The sequence below is a fragment of the Syngnathoides biaculeatus genome, chromosome 11 (genome assembly GCF_019802595.1).
Source record: "Syngnathoides biaculeatus isolate LvHL_M chromosome 11, ASM1980259v1, whole genome shotgun sequence".
NCBI classification, from domain to species: domain Eukaryota; kingdom Metazoa; phylum Chordata; class Actinopteri; order Syngnathiformes; family Syngnathidae; genus Syngnathoides; species Syngnathoides biaculeatus.
Genome location: NC_084650.1, coordinates 13,965,218 through 13,985,626, shown reverse-complemented (window position 1 = coordinate 13,985,626; position 20,409 = coordinate 13,965,218). Strand labels below are relative to the sequence as shown.

At 43.7% G+C, this 20,409-nt stretch overlaps 3 protein-coding genes across 4 annotated transcripts in view; 2 read left to right on the top strand and 1 right to left on the bottom strand.

Moving 5' to 3' along the window:
• Positions 1–542: 542 nt before the first annotated feature.
• fgf2 (fibroblast growth factor 2) lies at positions 543–4,770 on the top strand. The gene is made up of 3 exons (XM_061834148.1): positions 543–1,462; positions 3,331–3,434; positions 4,575–4,770. The coding sequence occupies exons 1-3, from the start codon at positions 1,288–1,290 to the stop codon at positions 4,758–4,760; spliced, it is 465 nt and encodes a 154-aa protein (XP_061690132.1). The 5' UTR covers positions 543–1,287; the 3' UTR covers positions 4,761–4,770.
• A 974-nt stretch (positions 4,771–5,744) lies between these two features.
• nudt6 (nudix (nucleoside diphosphate linked moiety X)-type motif 6) lies at positions 5,745–18,139 on the bottom strand. Of its 2 annotated transcripts, none has more exons than XM_061834146.1 (5): positions 17,913–18,139; positions 13,696–13,899; positions 10,923–10,978; positions 6,834–6,888; positions 5,745–6,119 (listed from the first exon to the last, which is right to left on the bottom strand). In XM_061834146.1, the coding sequence occupies exons 1-5, from the start codon at positions 18,004–18,006 to the stop codon at positions 5,746–5,748; spliced, it is 783 nt and encodes a 260-aa protein (XP_061690130.1). In that variant the 5' UTR covers positions 18,007–18,139; the 3' UTR covers position 5,745. The 2 variants fall into 2 exon arrangements, with proteins under 2 accessions (XP_061690130.1, XP_061690129.1); XM_061834145.1 differs by lacking the exon at positions 17,913–18,139 and adding an exon at positions 15,364–15,679.
• Positions 17,877–20,409, top strand: part of xpnpep2 (X-prolyl aminopeptidase (aminopeptidase P) 2, membrane-bound) — a 17,195-nt gene continuing 14,662 nt past the window's right edge. Inside the window, exons 1-3 of the mRNA XM_061834142.1 lie at positions 17,877–17,983; positions 18,279–18,340; positions 20,263–20,373. Of these exons, the coding sequence (XP_061690126.1) occupies positions 17,944–17,983; positions 18,279–18,340; positions 20,263–20,373 (213 nt within the window). The 5' untranslated portion in view covers positions 17,877–17,943. The remainder of the gene's footprint in view (positions 17,984–18,278; positions 18,341–20,262; positions 20,374–20,409) is intronic.

The window sequence follows — 20,409 nt, the reverse complement described above, 5'->3', positions numbered from 1 at the left end:
GACTAAAATTTGATATTTGATTTCTTCTGCCTGCTCACCCAACCAAGTGTGAAATTCACACCCCAACGCGTTCTGTGAGGTGAGGTGGGCTGACAGATCTCGCCTCGTGGTCCCTTTAGCGAGGTTGAAACGCGGGGGGGGAGCCTTTGCTGTCGCAGCCCCCAAACTCAGGAGGAGTTGCCTCGGCAGGTTAGACTAGCCTCCCAATCTGCTTCATTTTAAATCTAGTTCAAAAACCCATTTGAACTTTGTGGGGGTTTCATAAATAGGTTTGGACTTTAAACTACCAGGAATCTAAGTTGGTCTTTTAGAATTTTTTTTGTCAATTTTTGAAATTGTCAGTGAACGAGCCCTTTCTGCACTTCCGCCTCCCTGTTATGTAATCTACATAACGGCAAGTCTGCCCGACCGCGACCTGCCAACCAGCCTGAGCAAAGATCCAGAGACGCTCTCTCAACCCGAGGAAGAACTGTCAAAATACAGAAACCCACAACACATACAGCACGCACGTAGTTTGACTGAGTGCTTATTTCCGGCGTCACCAACGTGAGCCCAGCCGGATGTAAACGTATCCAGTATAAGTTTCAGATTTGGTTACGTCTGGCCAGAAGCCCAACGCAACGAGACGAGAAAAAAAAAAAAAAATGGTGCACAAATTACTCGGCAGCAAGTTGGGAACATTTTAAGCGCTGAAGTTGCTTTGCCCCTCGGCAGCCCGAATGAATGGAAACACTGGTTCTCTTCAGATGGATGAAGGGTCACGGCGAAAGTGTCCAACTTGAACCACCTCTCCGCCCCATCTCCGCTTTCTTGACGTCTGCAAATCGGAGAGGACTGGTGGGCGTGAGCTTTACGACGTCTCTGCGCGAGGGCGCATGCGAACTGAGGCCCAAACGGGGAAAGCCTCACAGATCTAAGCCAGCTGCTTTGATAAAACCACCGTACAGGAAGCAAGCGAGAAAAAAGGGGGGACAGGCTAGGGAGGATACCATCCACCCCCAAACCAGCAAATCTTTAAATAGAAGGCCGGCATGTGAAGACTGCAGATGTGACGATATTTTCCAGCCCGCTGCGGAGTCCTTCTGCAAGTGAATCTCACAAGTCAAAAGGGCACTCGTGGCCCTTGCAACCGGGCCAATCAAGCACAGGCGCCGACCCCTCCGAGGTCTTTGCAAACCGGTTGCTGCGAAGGCGGAGGAGGGAAGTCAGTGGGAGGCCACCGTGGGGGCTCCTCCAGAAGGACTTGAAACAGTCGCCGACCGGGGAGAGGAGGAGGAGGAGGAGGAGATGGCCACCGGAGAGATCACCACGCTTCCATCCACGCACGAAGACGGCGGCGGCGGCTTCCCACCCGGAACCTTCAAGGAGCCCAAAAGGCTGTACTGTAAAAACGGGGGCTTCTTCTTGCGGATCAAGTCGGACGGGGGAGTGGACGGAATCCGGGAGAAGAGCGATCCTCACAGTAAGCCTTCACTTCATTTTTCTTCCTTGGCCGACATTCGGGAGGCTTCATCGGATGTCAAATTTTCCTCAAATCTACGGAACATGCCCGTATTTCGTAAATTGGGCTCGCCGCGCTGACTCACACTTGTCGATGTCACACGACAACACAACACAAAACGTCATTGAAGCCCACTTCCTGGTGACTAAGGCCTACGATCTTAAAAAGTCGTGCTTGAGGTTACGTCGGGTCACATTCACTTTCTTTAGTTCCTCTGAGGTTTTTTGGGGGGGGGTAGTCCTGATTTACAAGGTACACCGTAACCGGGCGCCCTTGTACGTAACACCGAATACTTTTGAAACATGAGGGGACACTCGAGCAAATCCCTCAATGTTTGGAAATGGTTTTGTTTCCGACCCGGGGGTGACAAGCCCCCCGATTCAGATTGTGCTCCGGGAGAAAGGAGCTATTTAAGGTAATTGAATTAGACTTCAATAACAATGAGTCACAGCTACTTGTGATAGAAACCAGAGTACGCAGTGGAGCGGATGTTAGGAACGGGAAGCCAATGAGTAGCGCTAGTCCTCATTCATGGGATAATGGCGGCGCTCCATCAATGGTACCTTTGTTGAAGTGTAACAGACCTGCCAAATTTGGGGGATTACGTCACAGAACATTTACGAATGTACCGGTAAGTACGTTTTCTTTTTTTTTTTTTTTTTTCACCTCGGGCTAACGTTGCTGTTGTGCGACTGTCCACAGAACTGTCCGCCGAATGTGCCTCTCGGTCAAGCGGGCGTTGTGTTCCAGGTGGCGCGTGATCGCTTGAACTCCGTTCGCCTCGAAACTTATTTGCACCACGACTTGATGATCACGTCCTTGAGGGGTGACCACAAACTTCATTCTTGTATTCACACCGAATTTGCCAAAAACCACATTTAAGTGTGGGTTCAATGCCACTGAACCCCCGGCACAGTCACAGTTCCAGTTCTTCAAACTTCAGTTGGATGATTAAAATTGATAGATGAATGGCTCATTTTCCTTTCAGTAAACCACAAAACCTGATGCCGTACATGAAACGGAATGCCTAACGTTCCGAAAGTACAATTGTAAGAAGGTAGAGAATTTCTCAAGTTCTGTAGTTTGTTTCTTTGTTCCTGGTCTTTGACCTGTTTCTTTGGTCTAGATCAAGGGTTCTCAAACATTTTGGGTCCCAAAATGCTTATATTCTCTGACAAAAATGAATAAATTTTCAAAAAATAGATACAGCATGATTCATCCATCCTTTTTCTGAGAAGCCTAACCTCACAAGGGTCACAGGAGTGCTGGATCCCATCGTAGCTATCTCCGGGTAGGAGGCAGGGTACACCCTGAACTGATCGCCAGCCAATCACAGCGCACGTAGAGACAAATAACCATTGGCACTCCCAATCATACATATTGGAGATTTTAATTGGCCTTATGCTAAGTCAAGGAGTTTTTGGTGGCTTACATTTGCTTTAATGTTTGTTGTACTTCCCCTTATGCAATTTTTTTTTTTTTTATGATACAACGAGATCCATTGGAAACTACTTTGCGGACCCCCAAGCTGTGCTTCAGAGAGTTGTAGGGATCCCTCGACCCCGGTTTGGGAACCACTGCTATAAATAGTTAACCCACTCTGGTTCCTTGTTTGTAGTAGATTCTAGTGCCTCGGAATGTCTCAATGTGCTAAACCTGCATTCTCCTGATTTCATAGGAGTCCATTAAAAATAAAAGTTTGGAAACCGCTAGGATACTTTTTTTTGATCTGGTTTCTGCTAGCTTGCGTCTGTGTCCAGAGCCTGAAGCAGTTTTACTGGCATTCCACAGTCTCTATGTACTAAGGCATATTTGTGTGTTCTCCCCAGTAACACTTCAGCTGCAGGCCACCTCCGTCGGCGAGGTGGTCATCAAGGGGGTCTGCGCCAACCGCTATCTGGCCATGAACAGAGACGGGCGACTCTTTGGAGCGGTGAGTGGACCACGTCTGTTGTCCTTGTCTTGCCTGTTGTTTCTTCGACGGCGGATTGTCCGGAATGCTAATTTTTTTTTTACCATGATATTGAAGCAATTCAGAAAGGTTTGGTGATACTTAAGAATCAAACTAACGACAGACAGCACCGGTTACATTTCTATTCTATCTATTATTTACTTTAGGAAATGTCTCTGGTTGTGGTAGTGAACTCTGAAAGTGTTCAGTTTGGTAAATTCTGATGACCCCTACGTTTCTTTGACAGTGAGATAAAAACCAAACCTGGAACAAGAACTGCATCTAGTTCTTTCTAATCTGTGGTATTTCATTCATTACGCAGCTATCAGTCATTTTTCAGGTATAAAGCAGAAGTGACCATTCCCTGTCAACCAATCACTAGGTGGAAATGTTTTTAGCAGGACTGTACAACCGTAACTAGTACTCTGATGAAAGCATGCTGTGGATTACTGTGAATTGTTGTAATTCAGTCAGTCGATAGTATAGTTGTTCACTTGTCTGACTTCCTGGAGGGAGTGTGAGTTCAGCTCCCGTTCGGTGAGTGTGCAAATGAGGGTCTCTCACTAAGCAATATGGAAAGCGGATGTTCTACAGTAATTTCCGGTCTATGAACCGCGACTTTTATCACACGCTTTGAACTCCGCGGTTTATGCATTTCTTTCTAACGGCCGCAAGGGGGCACTCGAGTGGAAAAGGTAAGCGTGAGACCGGTGGAATATATGTGTCGAGGAAGTGACTTTTACCGGTATGTTTTTTTTTTTTTTTTTTGGTCTGTTTTTTTACCGGCCCTGTTAGTGCCGCGCTACCGTGTTGCTGCTGTGGTTGTTTTTTTTTTTTGTTGTTGTTGTTTTTATCGATGCTTTTTTTTTTTTTTTACCAGCCATGTTCGTGCTACTGCGTTGTCGCTATGTTCAGCTAAGCTAAGGTATTCAAACTTTGAGAACTCTTACTGTGTACCATCTTTCTGTTTCAATGCGAGCACTTGCGGCTTTTACAGGGGCGCGACTTATGTATGTACCAAACGGTATTTCCTTTACAGATGTACTGGGCGAGTCTTATAATCAGGTGCGCTCTGTAGGCCGTAAATTACGGTAATTCCTTTTTTTTTGTCTTTATCATCAGAGACGAGCGACCGAGGAGTGTCACTTTCTGGAGCGTCTGGAGAGCAACAACTACAACACGTACCGCTCCAGGAAGTACCCCACCATGTACGTGGCACTGAAGCGGACCGGCCAGTACAAGTCCGGAAGCAAAACCGGACCAGGTCAGAAGGCCATCCTCTTCCTCCCAATGTCCGCCAAGAGCTAAACCTGGAAGGGGCCGGCTTCACGTCCACGTCTTGAGTGGTGACGGCGGCGAAGGTACGTCGCCACTGTCCGAAAGAAGTAGCTGTGATGTTATCACGACCGCGTTCTGTCATTTTATTCCGACGCACCTCATCTTTCACCGACTGGCCGATAACAGAACCAGATTTCTTGCTGAAGAGGACTTCAGATTACGTGACTTTGTTTCCGCTCAGGCTTTCAACACAAGGGTCTCTCGGAGAAAGATGTTGGGCATTTCACACAACTTTTGACGCATCTTCCCGAGACGTCTTTACCGCATTTGCGCCGCACTGGAGCAGAGCGGAACAGATGCGAGTGAAGTGAACGAGGTTCCGTTCGGTCTGGCGACAGGCAGCCCGTGTACGAGCGTGCCGTCTGTTTTGTTTTTAATAACGCTGGGTTAGAAGCTGCAGACGTTGGCTTCTGGTACGAAGAGGTACGACTTCCTTCCTGTTCCCGACACATTTAACCGTGATATGCTAGCTGATGTTTATGGCGGGATTGGGGAGTTTTTTTTTTTTGTGTGCGTAAAATGATCAGTCACAATTTTAGTTGGAATGGTTTTCAAATTGTATCCCTTTGTAACAGAACTTTGGGTATTCCCACAATTCTCTTGGCTCAAGGTGAAAATTGCCAGGTAGGAGAACTTCTGGAGGCACCAAGCGATTCATCAGTGTTTACACACCCGAGCAACTTTCTTGCGACGAATCGGCATAACCGTCGCGTAGGATCCAATCCAGAATCTGATCGAGGTTGTTAAACAATCTTAACGGCACAGGGCGGTGGGTATTTGCCGAGTCGGGATGGGAGTTAAATCGGGCCGTCCGGCGGAAAGCTGAGGTCACGGTTGGTTGTCAGATGCACGGTTCCAAGTCTATAAAATGAAAAGTGTCCTAAGTGGAGGAACAGTATTTGTAGTCCGAGTCCAATCATAAATAGAAGAGAAAACTGAGGTCGGTCCCGTTGGGCTAAGATGGAGGAACCTGTCGATAGTAGAGCTGGTAAAACGCCCCCGAGTAGACGGCAGGGAGCTCCTCCATGCCCAGGTCGATGCGCTCGAAGCCGCGCTCCAGGCCGTGCAGCAGTAGCCCGGCCACCCGGGCGGTGATTGGCGTGGTGTCGGCGGCACGCGCCAGCTCGGCCAGGCCGAGCCACTCGCAGCGCTCGCACTCGTGCGTGCAGAAGTGGATGTCGTAGCTGAGCGGGCTGAGGCGGCAGATGACGTACAAGTCGGACATGCCGAAGGCGCCCGGGTGGTCGTGCTGCTGGCGGATGCTCAGCAGCGATCGGAACTCGGATCGGACGCCCGTTTCCTCCAGGACTTCCCGCACCGCCGTCGCCCCTTAGAAAGGAATCCGTGTTGCAGATTAACAGGAAGTTATGATAACTATGATACTAAAGCTGCTTTTCTATCTTCATCTGCACTTCAAATGAATTTGCAGGACAATTAGGGGCTTCTCAAATTTTTGGGGGTCCAGGTGGGGTTTTTCCAAGGACCCCCTCATAAACTTAATGCCCGTTAAATCTAACTACCATGCTGTAATAATTAAAACGTCGGCTTTTTTTGAAGTTCATAAAGTTGTGATAGAGGAAAAAGTAAGGTTTTGATTTTAATGAGACAAATAAAAAAAATAACCCTATATTACAGTGGTACTATAAAATACAACTAGTTAGCATTTTTAAAGCAAATATTGATTTTTTTTTTTTTTTTGCTGGAGCTTACTGATTAACATTTCATTCTACTTATTATTATTGTTTTAGAATAATATACAATCATCTTTGTTTAAAAAAAATTTTGAAGGGGAGGGGAGGAGTCTGGAACAGATTAATGGCATCTCCATTCATTTCAGTGGGGAAAGAAGATTTGAAGCGCGTGATCATGGAATAAATTCTGCTCACATCTCAAACCACCGCCTTATGATGTTGGAGGCAAATTGTATCAAGTAAATTTAAAAAAATATATTTTTTTTTCTTTTAACGTCCTAGGAATAAAGATTTTGCTCCATCTAGTCGATGCTATGTTAGCATGTCGCTAACGTCCTAACTTGACACTCACCGATATTCTCCCCGGGATCCGACAGCCCGCCGGGGAACTTCCAGGTGTTTCTCGTCTGCCAAAAAAAAAAAAAAAAAAAAAAGCATATTTTAGGCACACACGTTAGACGTTAAATATGTGGAAGCAAACATTCCAACATTTTTAGCCAAAACTATTTCACGGCATAACTCGCATTCTCCAAGTTCACATCTTGTGCAACACACTGGCACACCGCAGCTGAGCTGAAATCTAAATGTCAGCCAATGGGCAAACAATTTAATTTTTTTATTATTATTTTTTGCAGTCATACAATTTCATACCAGTGCAAAATTGCGTGTAATTTTTCTTCTCCCTTTGGGACTAGAACCTCATTTGAGGGTGTGTCCATTTGCAGACATTTCACTGGAAATGGAAGAAAACGGATTTATTTCACTGTCACAATGGAACCCGTTTTTAACCTCCCGTTATAGCGTCTTGAAAACCAAAAATATTTCGTTTCTACGTTGCAGAAAAAATACATATAAAAATGTTCAAAAGTGTTTTTAGATATAGTTAATTTTTTTTGACCTGAGAAGTCTGATCCAGTGAACTTTCTTCCATTTAAAAATAGTTTCACCACTTATCCTTGATATTTAATAACGAAATGCTGCTGGTTAAATTATACTGTCAGTGTGTACGTGTGTGTATGTGTGTGTGTGTGTGTGTGTGTGTGTGTATATATCTATTTTTGTAGGTCTATTTTGTATACAGTGTAGAAATGTCAAACACTAAAATTGTGTGGGGAACACAAAAATTTTATTTGTGCGTTTTCAACCAAAATGCTTTACTGCTGGATTGATTTGTTCCACGTGTAGACAAATAAAAGACTTTGTGAGACTTAAAACTGGATTTTGTTGTTCTTGTTTGATTTTGGTGCTCCGGAAGCGTATTGCTGCCGCACCCAAAAAAATAAATGCCACTATCACGTTATAATGTGATACGTTTTAATGTGGATGTTTCATGTTATAACATGTATTTCAAGTTGCAATGTGGTTAATTACACGTTACAATGGGAATCATTTCATGTTATAACATGTCATTTATCACATTATAACATTAAACATGTTATAATGGGAATCATTTCATGTTACAACATAATTGATTTCACATTACAACATGAAACATTTCACGTTATAATGTGAAACGAACCACGTTATAATTATTTATCACATTCTAATGACATGAAATGATTCACATTATAACTTGTAATTTACCACATTATAACGGTAAACATATGTTATAACATGAAACCTCCACATACCGTGACACATCACATTATAACATGATAGTGAGGCGGGGTGAAGGGGGTTTAATTTATTTAGCATTTTCCATGTTATAACGTGAAACGAATCACGTAACGTAGAGCATATCATGTTATAACAAAGTTTCACATTATAACGTGAAACATTTCACGTTATAACATGAAATGATTCACATTATAACGTGGAACATATGTTATAACATGATAATCGAGTTTTTTTGGGTGTGGCAGCTTCCACTTGGTACAAATCCCGGTAAAGTTTCAGACATTTTTTTTTTTTAAATCGATGGTTGTTGATGAGAAGAAATCATCTATGTATCTAGACTATCATTCACACATGGACGTTGTGCCCATTTAACTGTGTCGCTAACCAAGACAGTAGCGCGAGATGACTGAAAACGAGTTCCCTGCACACTATTAAAGATGATCTACGGGTAGCTTTACGTAGACGTCTACAACGACAATTGCGTTTCCAGCCAACTAGCTGGCATCTGGTCTTTCCACTGTATTTACGGTGGATATAAAAAGTCTACACACCCTTGTTCTAATGCCAGATTTTTGCGACGTTATGTTCAACCATTTCAAACCATTTTCCACTGTAATGTGTGACCTATAAACTGTGCAGCTCAGTGGAAAATGTTTTCATATTTTGAAGCAGTCGGCACCCAACTGCCACCACGTTAGGATCTTCAGCATTTTTACGTATAAGTTGGGCGAATAAACGCATTTGTTCAGCTACAAGCGCAAATGTGTCTTTGCTGATATCAAGTGCCGTCATCTCTGTCCTTGTCGACTGGGTGGAACTGTTATGCGGACCCTCCGGGAATGCAAACAAATCAAAAGTGGGGCGTTTGCTTTTTGCTTTTCTTCTCCCCTAAAGAGATCGCGAGCGTGTACAGCGCGAGCTCTGTATAGTAGCGCCGGCCCAACGCGACCGTACGGCTCGTGTTCAAACGGGATCCCTTTGCGCCGGGTCAACTCGACGGAGCCGCGCAGAAGTAAAAAATACACGCAAGTGATTTTAGGTGCTTCATTGAAGGCGGACGTTGAAGTTCTGACAAAATGAGATTTGTCTCCACAATATTAAAAGAAATTTCTCAAGCTATGTCTTGACCGGCGTGCGACATTTCAAGTTCATGACGCGTTGAAACGGGTTTGGCGGGAGAGTACTTCAAGAAATTGCCGTGAGAATACCTGGGTTATGTGTAAATAATAATAATAATGATAATTTAATATGCTACTAGCATAAAGCAATCCCCCGCCATATAATTTGTTCATTATTCACAAATTTACCTTTTTTTTTTCTTTGCAATTTTTCTTCTGGAACGAGCGCAAAAAAAAAAAAAAAAAATCAAAATAGAAATCTGGTACAGTAATTGGTGTAAACGACGGGTGTCAAACTCAAGGCCCGGGGGCCAGATCCGGCCCGCCACATAATTTCATGTGGCCCGCGAAGGCAAATCATCGGTGTCAAAATCCGTGACTCTTGTGAAAATATGTCCCGACATTTCCAATTGTCATATATCGTAAATGATAATGTTGAGTTACTATCACCGTTTTTGTGTTACCAAACGTGAAAAATGGTTGAAAACCCCATTACGCTTGATTTCTAATTCCTAAACTTCATAAGTTTCATGTGTAAATATGATGAGGGTGGCACGGTGGAGCAGCTGGTAAAGAGTTGGCCTCAACAGTTCTGAGGACCCGGGTTCGATCCCCAAGCCCCGCCTGTGTGGAGTTTGCATGTTCTCCCCGTGCTTGCGTGGGTTTCCTCCCACATCCCAAAAACATGCAACATTAATTGGACAGTCCAAATTGTCCCTAGGTGTGATTGTGAGTCCAACTGTTGTCAGTCGACATGTGCCCTGCAATTGGCTGGCAACCAGTTCAGGTTGTACCCTGCCCGGTGACAGCAGGGATAAGGTTCCAGCACTCCCCCTGGTGAGGATAAGCGGCAAAGAAAATGGATGGATGGAAATGTGATTAAGCCATTCGAGTTTTCTATGGTCACACCACAACAGCCCTCGGAGGGTGTCATGAGCGGGGCTGGGGCACTGCCAGGAGGGGCGTGGCCTGGTCGCCACTCTGGGCGGTGCCACCTCTGGCCCTCGTCACAACTTTCGCACCTTCGGCACGTGAATTGACCGCATATTTATGTCTGAGTTTTTGTCACGGGAATTTTCCAGTTCATTGAGTTTGCACAGGGTCACCGGGTGCGGACGCTGCTTCTGAAATAAAACCCACTGGAGATTATGCCTTTGCCTCGGAGTCCTGCGTTTGGGTCCTCCCCCGCACCGGTGCCTCGTGACAGAAATCGCAAATCGTAACGACAATGTGGCCTGTGGCAAAAATGAGTTTGACACCCGCGGTGTCAAGGAAGTAACTTCATGTGATACTTCTTGACTGAGACCACTAAGTTTAGCCTGGGTTGTTAGCGGGAGTTTCTTCTCAGCATGTGAATTTACATTATTCTAAGCAAAATCTTTCAGCGGTAATGTTGCAAAATTAATGTGAAGTGATCAACTATTCATTCTTGGATATGTATTGTTTGAAATATGTTTTGTGCTCTTGTATGACATGATTTTTTTTTTTTTTTCAATCATTTCTTTTACGGTTAATATTCTATTTACGGCAGTTTCGTGACTACGCCTGCGACGCAGGCTGAATTTGTACCAGTCGGAACTTTCCATATCCATAACTGATATACGTGGTTCGCTTATTGTTACACTTGTATGACAATTGGGAAAACATTTATACACAGTTATACAGTGCATATTTCCATATACAGTATTAATATCGGAACATCATACCTTGTTCTTGTCCTGCACCACGAGAACTTTTCCGTTTGACTCGTCAACCACTGCGCCTACACAAAGGCACAATATAAATATGTATAATTAATATTTGAGGCCTGAAGAAGAAACCGGCAAACGGTCTGGACCGGTTCTCTGGTGCGTTTGCGCCACACACTCCTCCGAGTTATAAATATTTCACGCCGAGATTGCTAACGCGGGTTAAAATAATATCCGGCTTTTGTGGAGTATAAACAGAGCGTGCGTGACTCAGCTGAACTTGTCAATGAAGGCGACTTTATTATTATTATTTTTATTTTTTTAAAACAACGTCGTGACTAAACGGGACCGAGGAAAAAAAAAATGGGCCTGTTTTTTCTCCTGTTATGTCCTTTTCAAAAATGGATTTGACAGCAGCGTAAAGGAGGCGAGTGTTCGAGGTCCGACTTGGACTTCCGTGCGGGAAGCAGTGACGTCATTTCCTGTTCTGAAGCCAAATTTGAAAAAAAAAAAAATGGATTTTGCCGCTATGGTTTGCGCTTTGAGTTCAGGGAATATTCAACAAAAGTGGGCAATATTACATTTGAACAATATAACTTAACAATAACAACAATATAATATAACAATAATAATAACATAATTTAACAAAATCGAGTAAATATTTTTTATTACAGGTCTATACTGTTGTAATGAAAACAAAACCACGACAGAAATACAGTAAGTTGCTAAAAATGAAATAGAATTAAGAAGAAAAAAAATTGGAATTTAAAAAAGAAAAGGAAAAAGTCAGCAAAAAAAAAAGTTAAGAAGAAAAAGAAAAATTGGAAGAAAAAATAAAGTTACTAGAGGACAAAAAGGTGATTACAAAAAAAAAAGTCAAAATTTTGCCGGACAATCAGAATCAGATTCAATTTAATCAATGAAGCCAGCGTGCAATTTTTTTGAAAGGTGGGAGAGTACCCGAAGAAAACCGACGCACGAAGAAGACCAGAGCCCGGATTTGAACCCGTAACCTCAGGACGACGTCATCGGAACAAAAATAAATCGATTACTCGTCAAAAATTTAGAAAATGTTCTTTTTACAAGAAACAAAGTCTTCAACACGCTTGTTGTACATTATGAGAAAAAAAAAATCATATTCGATGCGGGTAAAGTTGAACATTTGTTACGCAAAAGTGGGAACATTCATTCATTCATTCACTCCTTGACGATCTTTCCCAATATAAAAAAAAAAAAACAGTACAAGAAAATAATACGGAACATTTTTAAATCTTTTTTTTTCCCACAGACTGAATATAAGACAATTTTTACATCAGAAATGTTGGCAATTGTATCGAAATGTTGCTGAAAATTTTGCATTTTGCCCATTTTTTTTTAATATAATATGACAGCTGGGATAAGCTCCGGCGCTCCCCGCGACCCTCGTGAGGATAAGTGGTGAAGAAAATGAATGGATGGATGTTGGATGAATAATAATAATTGAGCACAGTTGTAATTACTGCTTTATTCTTCAGCGGAATAATGTATCATTTTCCATACCAAATGAATATCCTCAACAATTTGTGTATCCATCCATTTTCTTTCCCGCTTATCCTCACGAGGCTCGCGGGGAGTGCCGGAGCCTACCCCGGCCTTCGACGGGCAGGAGGCGGGGTACACCCTGAACTGGTCGCCAGCCAACCGCAGGACACATCGAGACAGACAACAGTCACACTCACAATCACACCTACGGGCAATTTAGAGTGTCCAATTAATGTCGCATGTTTTTACCATCTTATCCACCGTGCCGCCGGTCACCAAACATTTTGAATTTAACAAGACACGACGGGGGCGTTACATGTTTTTAATATTTTAGGAGCGCAATAATCCATCCATCCATTTTCTTAGCCGCTTATCCTCACTGGTCGCCAGCCAATTGCAGGGCACATAGAGACAAACAGTCGCACTCTCAATCACACCTTGGGGCAATTTTGAGTCTTTAATTAATAACTATCCATGCATTTTCCTTAGCCGCTTATCCTCACAGCGGTTGCGGGAGTGCTGGAGCCCATCCCAGCTGTCAAAGGGCAGGAGGCGGGGTACACCCTGAACTGGTCGCCAGCCAACCGCTGGCCACATAGAGACAAACGACCAATCGCACTCTCAATCACACCTTGGGCCAATTTAAAGTCTCCAATTAATAACTATCCATGCATTTTCTTAGCTGCTTATCCTCACAGCGGTTGCGGGAGAGCTGGAGCCCATCCCAGCTGTCAACGGGCAGGAGGCGAGGTACACCCTGAACTGGTCGCCATCCAATCGCAAGCCACATAGAGACAAACAACAGCACCACTCACTATCACACCTATGGACAATTTAGAATGTCCAATTAATGTTGCATGTTTTTGGGATGTGGGAGGAAACCCACGCAGGCACGGGGAGAACATACAAACTCCACACAGGCGAGGCCGGGATCGAACCCGGGTCCTCAGAACTGTGAGGCCGACGCTTTACCAGCTGATCCACTGTGCCGTCTTTGTGAATCTTCGCTGTGAATTCTAACACGAGGCAGCACCGAACACACCACAGCAGTCCTGCCAGGATCTGGTCGGTCGCTCGGTCGGTAAGCACGACGCTCATTTCGTCCGACCAGACCAGAAAAGCCCAACAAAACAGAAAAGGGGACTTTTTTTTCTTTTTTTTTTTTTTTTTTGGGGGGGGGGTTTTGAAGGCTGCGGACATGTTGCGACATGCTCGTCGGGGAAGCCACGGCGACGGCGCTGCGCCCCCTGTTGGACGTTCGGCTCCTTACCGGCCACTCCGACCTGGTGCGTGGCGAAGCGGGGCAGCCTGCTTTCGCCTCGGCCCATCCAGAGCGCCAGGACGGCGTGGCGGTCCCGCGCGTGGTGGAAGGTGAAGCCGCGGGCCGAGGCGGCGCCGGCCAGCCGGCTCATCGCGATGGGGACGCGGAGCCACACGGCCACCTTGCCCTCCGATTTCCAGCGGGCCAACGAATCTGCGGCGGGAAAGGCACAAGAAAGGACGCCCGATGAACGCATGAACGGGAGCAAAGTTCGTGCTCGGATCCCGCTTCTGACAGCAAATTTGGATTTGAGTGAAAGGTAAACGGTATCGTGCTTGTTATCACACGCCCAATGAGATATTGTACAACTGATAGTTATCTCAGTCACGACATTTGCAATGTTGTGTTCAGATCCCGCTTCTGACACCAATTCATCTGAGTTAAAGCAATCGTGCCCGTCATCGACCTGCCAAAGAGATTTCAGCTACTGTCTTGACGGCTGAGCTCTTCGAGGCAAAATGTCTTTGGATCCTACTTCTGACACCGACTTTGTCTTAACGGTAAACAAATCATATCGATCATTAAGTGTCCAATGAGACAAAAGCTAACGAATGGTGGCGCTAGCTGCCTGGCCTCCAACGCAGCGGATCCCACTTCAAGGCAAAATGTCTTTGGATCCTACTTCTGACACTAACTTTGTCTTAACGGTAAACTGATCATACCGATCATTAAGTGGAGAAAGAGGTAAAAGCTAACAAATCATCGGCCTCGCTGTCTGGGCTCCCTCTTCTGACAGCAAACTCGTCTTGGCGAAAGGCAAATCAATCGTCGAGAACTCTATTAGGTTAAAGAATGACTGGGTGGTGATGTCGTGTTATAATCCCAATTAGTGAAAGATCGAATGACAAAGATGTATACAAGATCAACATCCATGGCATTGGCTTGATCCCACTTCTGACAAGTCTGTCCCAACAAATGATAAATTCACGCCTCTCTTAAAAAGTGGTCAAATGACATTGTAGCACATGAGTGAATGGCTGGAAAATCAAAGGAGCAACCCGTTTTGATCCCACTTCTGACTGCAAATTTGGATTTAGTGAAAGGTTAAATGCATCGTGCTTGTTATCAAACGGCCAATGCGCTAGCTATTGTACAGATGATGGAGTTATCTTAGTGGCGACATTTGGAGTGTTGTGTTCAGATCCCGCTTCTGACACCAATTCATCTGAGCAAAAGGTTAGAGCAATCGTGCCTGTCATCGATCGGCCAATGAGATTAAGGCTACTGTATGGACGACTGAGCTCTCTCGGGCAAAATGTCTGGATCCTACTTCTGACACCGACTTTGTCTTAACGGTAAACCAATCATATCGATCATTAAGTGGCCAGTGAGATAAAAGCTAACGAGTGATCAGCCTAGCTGTCTGGGCTCCAACGCGGCGGATCCCGCTTCTGACAGCGAGCTCGTCTTGGCGAAATGTAAATCAATCGTCGAGAAGTCTTTCAAGTCAAAGAATGACTGGATTGGTGACATTGTAGCGCACGAATAAATGGCTGGCAATCAAATGAGCAACCTGTTTAGATCCCACTTCTGATGCCAAATTTGCAAGTCAAATAACGTGTTTCCTGTAATTGCCTCTGCCAAATCGTGGAATGTAACACAGATAGCACCGCAAACCTGTCAGTAGGGCTCCAAAAGCATTTTCGCTTATGTCCTGCGGCAGATCGACGCCGGCCAGGTCCACCGTGACTCCCCCGAACCGGTCCACCGTGCCGGGCAGGAGATCCGTGCACGCGAACGCGCGGGAGGAGCACCACTTGCGACAAAGTCCGGCCACTCGGAGTTTGCCAAGCAGGGCGGACGTCGCCATGTTGTTGTTGTTGTTGTTGTTGTTCTTTCACGTGTACTTGCGTTTAAAACGTCCGCAAATGACGGCGGCTCAACTTCCGCCCTTGAAGTTGCGTAAACAACGTAACGTAACACATCCTCCAACGACACTGACGTCATTTCTCAGTGTCGGCCTATCAGAATTTGCGACTACTGATCCGCCCATACATAGATTTGTCGTAGATTCCCCTACAATCTAGAGCTGCAGTAAATCGACGTGACTACGTGACGGCCATCTTGGCAGGGACAACGTTCCCATCAAATGCAATGTATGGAAATAGAAATTGAGTCAGAATTGAATCATTTCTTAACCTATTTTTACGACGTCTACCAATATAAGCATCTTAAAAAAGGAAAAAAATGAACGGTTATTCCTGCTTTCCTTTTTAGCATTGATGGAAATTGGTTAGCAGGGCGTTTATACACAAGACTGCATAAAATTTGTGGTTATGGATACACGCACAGCTCTCTTTATGAGCATTTAGTTGCATGACACTTAGTCGCTACGACACAACAAAAACACAAAATATCATCACAAGGTACGTCGGGAGGATAAATGTGTACAATGTACACATGGGGTGTCAAACATACGGCCCGCGGGCCGGACCCAGGCCTGCAAGGAGGTTCGATCAGGCCCGCAGGATCATTTAAAAGTGAAAAAAATATGCATGAAAGACACGGAATAAATATTTGACATAAAATGCAAGAAGAAGACAACAACAGTCTGTCACTGAGACAGACCCAACACAGCAGACGGTATCAAAGCGCCATCTGCTGCTTGTTACGACTTTTGTTTTTACCCTGGTCACTAGAAACCCTCCCCCAAAACGCGAGTAACTTATTGATGGCAGCTTTCCAGAGTGGGACGTGATGTGGCGCCTTTTGCGCCTCATTGGCTTTCCTCCACTTTTTTTTTTTTTTTTTTTTTACGCTCAGGACAGGTCACGGCTTTGTCGCGTCAGGAATTTGGGAGGATTCCTTCCAACAAGTGCGCGCTGTATCTCCCCTCGCTGGTGCGCTAATCCGGCCGGACGCAGCTGCTTTGACTTCCTGTTATGATTGATGCACACATTGCAACGTGCAACAAGTGTGACACCCGCGCTCGTTTGTCGTCGTCGAAAAGTTACATAGTACAGCTTTAAAAATCCGACATCTGTCTTAAAGCGTCACAGCTGTCTTTACAACGAGGTGACATAAACACAGGGAAAATGTATTTACCCCAGGCGAACGCATTTGACATTCATAAATCGGTGGCGCGGTCTGAACACGTTCGCTCCATAAACGCCCATAAAGTAAGGCCGAACTGTCGATGACGGAAAGCAATGCAAGATGACCTTTGCCCTTTTAAATCAGACTTTGAAATTGCGTCGGGAAAGGCATTCAACAACCCAGAGGTTTGCACGTGTTGTACGTATAAAAGTGACGTTCGGGTTAAGGTCACCAAACATCCATCCATTTAATGTGCCGCTTATCCTCACGAGGGTTGAAGCCTATCCCAGCCGGAGGCGGGGTACTCCCTGAACTGGTTGTCGGCCAATCGCAGGGCACATGGAGACAAAACAGTTGCATTCGCGATCACACCTAGGGGCAATTGATGTTGCGTGTTTTTTGGGATGTGGGAGGAAACCGGAGCGCCCGGAGAAAAGCCACGCAGGCACGGGGAGAACATGCAAACTCCACACAGGCGGGTCCAGGATTGAACTCGGGTCCTCAGAACCGTGGTGCCAACACTTTCCACTGATGCACCGTGCCGCCTGTCACCAAACATTTTGAATTTAATAAGACACGACGGTGGCATTACATGTTATCTTTTTATTATTTTAGGAGCGCAATAATCCATCCATTCTCTTAGCCGCTTATCCTCACTGGTTGCCAGCCGATCGCAGGGCACATAGAGACGGACAACCAATCGCTGTCAATCACACCTTGGGGCAATTTAGAGTGTACACTGAACGTTGCATGTTTTTTGGGGATGTGGGAGGAAACCGGAGTGCCCGGAGAAAACCCACCCAGGCACGGGGGAGGACATGCAAACTCCACGTAGGCGGGTCCGGGATCGACCCCGGATCCTCAGAACTCCACCGTGCCGCCCAGAGCAATAATGATTTAAAAAAAATAAAATAAACGATAAGACTGCACAAAGTCCCTGGACTGAGATGAGACAGGGTGGAGGAAGAGGAGGAGGCAAGATGGAGAGAGAGAGAGAAGAGAGAGAGAGAGAGAGAGAGAGAGAGATAGAGAGAGAGAGAGAGAGAGAGAGAGAGAGAGAGAGAGAGAGAGAGAGAGAGAGAGAGAAACTGTAAACCACAAGGAGTGAGTAAGAGTTGTCAAGGGTGCACCTGCTCCAGTCGGACGTGTTCCGGAGGCCCGATGTTGTGCGTGTTGGCTCTGCTTCTGCCGGCCCTGGCAGGTACATTTCAAAGAAAAATCCATTTTTTTTTTCTAAATATTACGACTGTATTGTGTTCACTTTTCACACAAAAGAGAAAGCGCCCCCTGCGCGACGGAATTGAAAACGTGTCGACTGGAGCACTCGATTGAATTCGACGACGTGATTTATCGGCTCGGCGCCGCCGCTTTGAGGTCCCGACCGGTGTTGGCGTCGTCCAAGGAGGAAACTCCGCTCGGCGCTCGGCGCTGCGCGGAAAGCGCTGATGAGGCGTTTTTTTGGGCGACTTGTCAAGGTCTCTCTCTTCTGGTTTCAGGAAGCGTCGGGGGCGTCGCTTTGTCGGAGCCCACCGAGAGGAACTGTTCAATCTCCCCGCCGGTGCGTGAGACGTTTTTTTTGGTGTTTTTTTTTTTTTTTTGACCTTTCGTTTCAAATTGAAAAATGTCATTTTCTCTGGTTTACAAATGTGTGTTCAATATTTTCAATACTATTTCATAAATAATTCATGAATTCCGTTTCTGTGTTGATGGTCCGGCAAGATTTGCAGTGAGGGGGAATTAGTTTGATTAAATTGCATTCATATGTAAAATATAGAACTATTTTTTGCATTTATATTTTTGAAATAAATCATTTCTATCAATATTTTTTTTATTTCACTTTCTTCACCTTGTATGATGATTAAAAATAAAATAAATCTAAGGATGCAAGGTGACTTTATAGTTATGTTAAAATATTTCTTAAATAAGTAGTTTTAAGAAATGTTTTTGGTTGAAATTCCATCAAAATAACGCAGGTAAAGATAATTCTATTTTGTATTTATTTTATTATTCATTTCAAATTAAAATTAATTATTAATTAGTTTACATTTATATGTATAATAATAGAATTTCAAATATATTTTTGCATTTATATTTTGAAATAAATAATTTCTATAAATATTTTTTATTTTACTTTGTTCACCTTGTGTGATGTACGATGATTAAAAATAAATAATAATCAAATAAATCCAAGGATGCAAGGTGACTTTATAGTTCTGGTAAAATTTTTGATGCATGTATTTTCTTAAATAAGTAGTTTCAAGAAATATTTTTGGTTGAAATTCCATCAAAGTAACACAGGTAAAGATAATTCCATTTTGTATTTATTTGATTATTATTTATTTCCAATTGAAATTAATTATTTTTTAATTAATTAATTACATTTATATGTATCATAATAGAATTCAAAACATATTTTTGCATTTATATTTTGAAATAAATCATTTCTATAAACATTTTTTATTTCACTGTTCACCTTGTATGATAAAATTATTATGATAAAAATAAACATAAAATAAATCCAAGGATGCAAGGTGACTTTATAGTTATGGTCAAATTTTGATGCATATATTTTCTTAAATAGGTACTTATAAGAAATATATTTGGTTGAAATTCCATCAAAATAACGCAGGTAAAGATAATTGTATTTTGTATTTATTTTATTATTTATTTCAATTTTAAATTAATTACCAATTTTATTTACTTAATTATTAATTAATATAAATTCATAATTTTAACAAGTATTTTTGATGTTGTGTTAATATTGCAGGAAGTTGAGATTCCACAAAAAAATAAACCAAAGAAAGTTGCAGAATTATATTTCATAACAAAACTATAGATAAAAGGTTATCTCAAATAAATATTTTTTTAAGTATTTTTGATATCGTAATAATATTGCAGGCACTTGAGATTCCACAAAAAAAAACAAAGAAAGTTGCAAGAATTATATTTCATAACAAATCCATAAGAAAAAGGTTGTCTCAAATAAATGTTTTTTTTTAATATTTTTTTGTTTTGGTCTTGAAATATACCACAAGTGCTTTAATCCCCTGAATGTCAAGCTAAAAATAAATATTTTCACATTTGAAATATTTAATTTCATATTTTCTTAAGTAACCATTTTTTAAGAAATATTGCCGTTGTTTTAGCTTCGAAAACACATCGCAAGCACTTTCATTCCATAACAGAAATATTATTCCATTGCCATTTTTTGCTATGAAAAGTTTTTGAGACTACTTCCTTAAGTGTGTATTTATACATATAATATTTTGCGATGTTTTTCACTTTGCAAACATAAGTATCAACGGCAATCAACTCGTGAAGATATTGGCAACGTGGCCTCAGATCTGCTCGCAGTTGTTTTGGCGTTTGCTCGCCACAGCTGGTTAATGATTGGCGCGGGTGGGACGCAGGAAGTGCGGAGTCAGCAATTAAAGCCCGTTATTAAATCCGTCTTTCTCCGCCAACGCGCGGGCGCGGCAGTACGTTCCCGGCACAGCCGTCGACAGCGGTCTCCGGCTGCGCCACTTGCGAGAGCGGATGCTGGCCTCCGAAATCTCCGCCTACATCATCCCTGGCACCGACGCCCACCTGGTACGGACCACCCCCCCCCCCCGCCCCCGCCCTTCT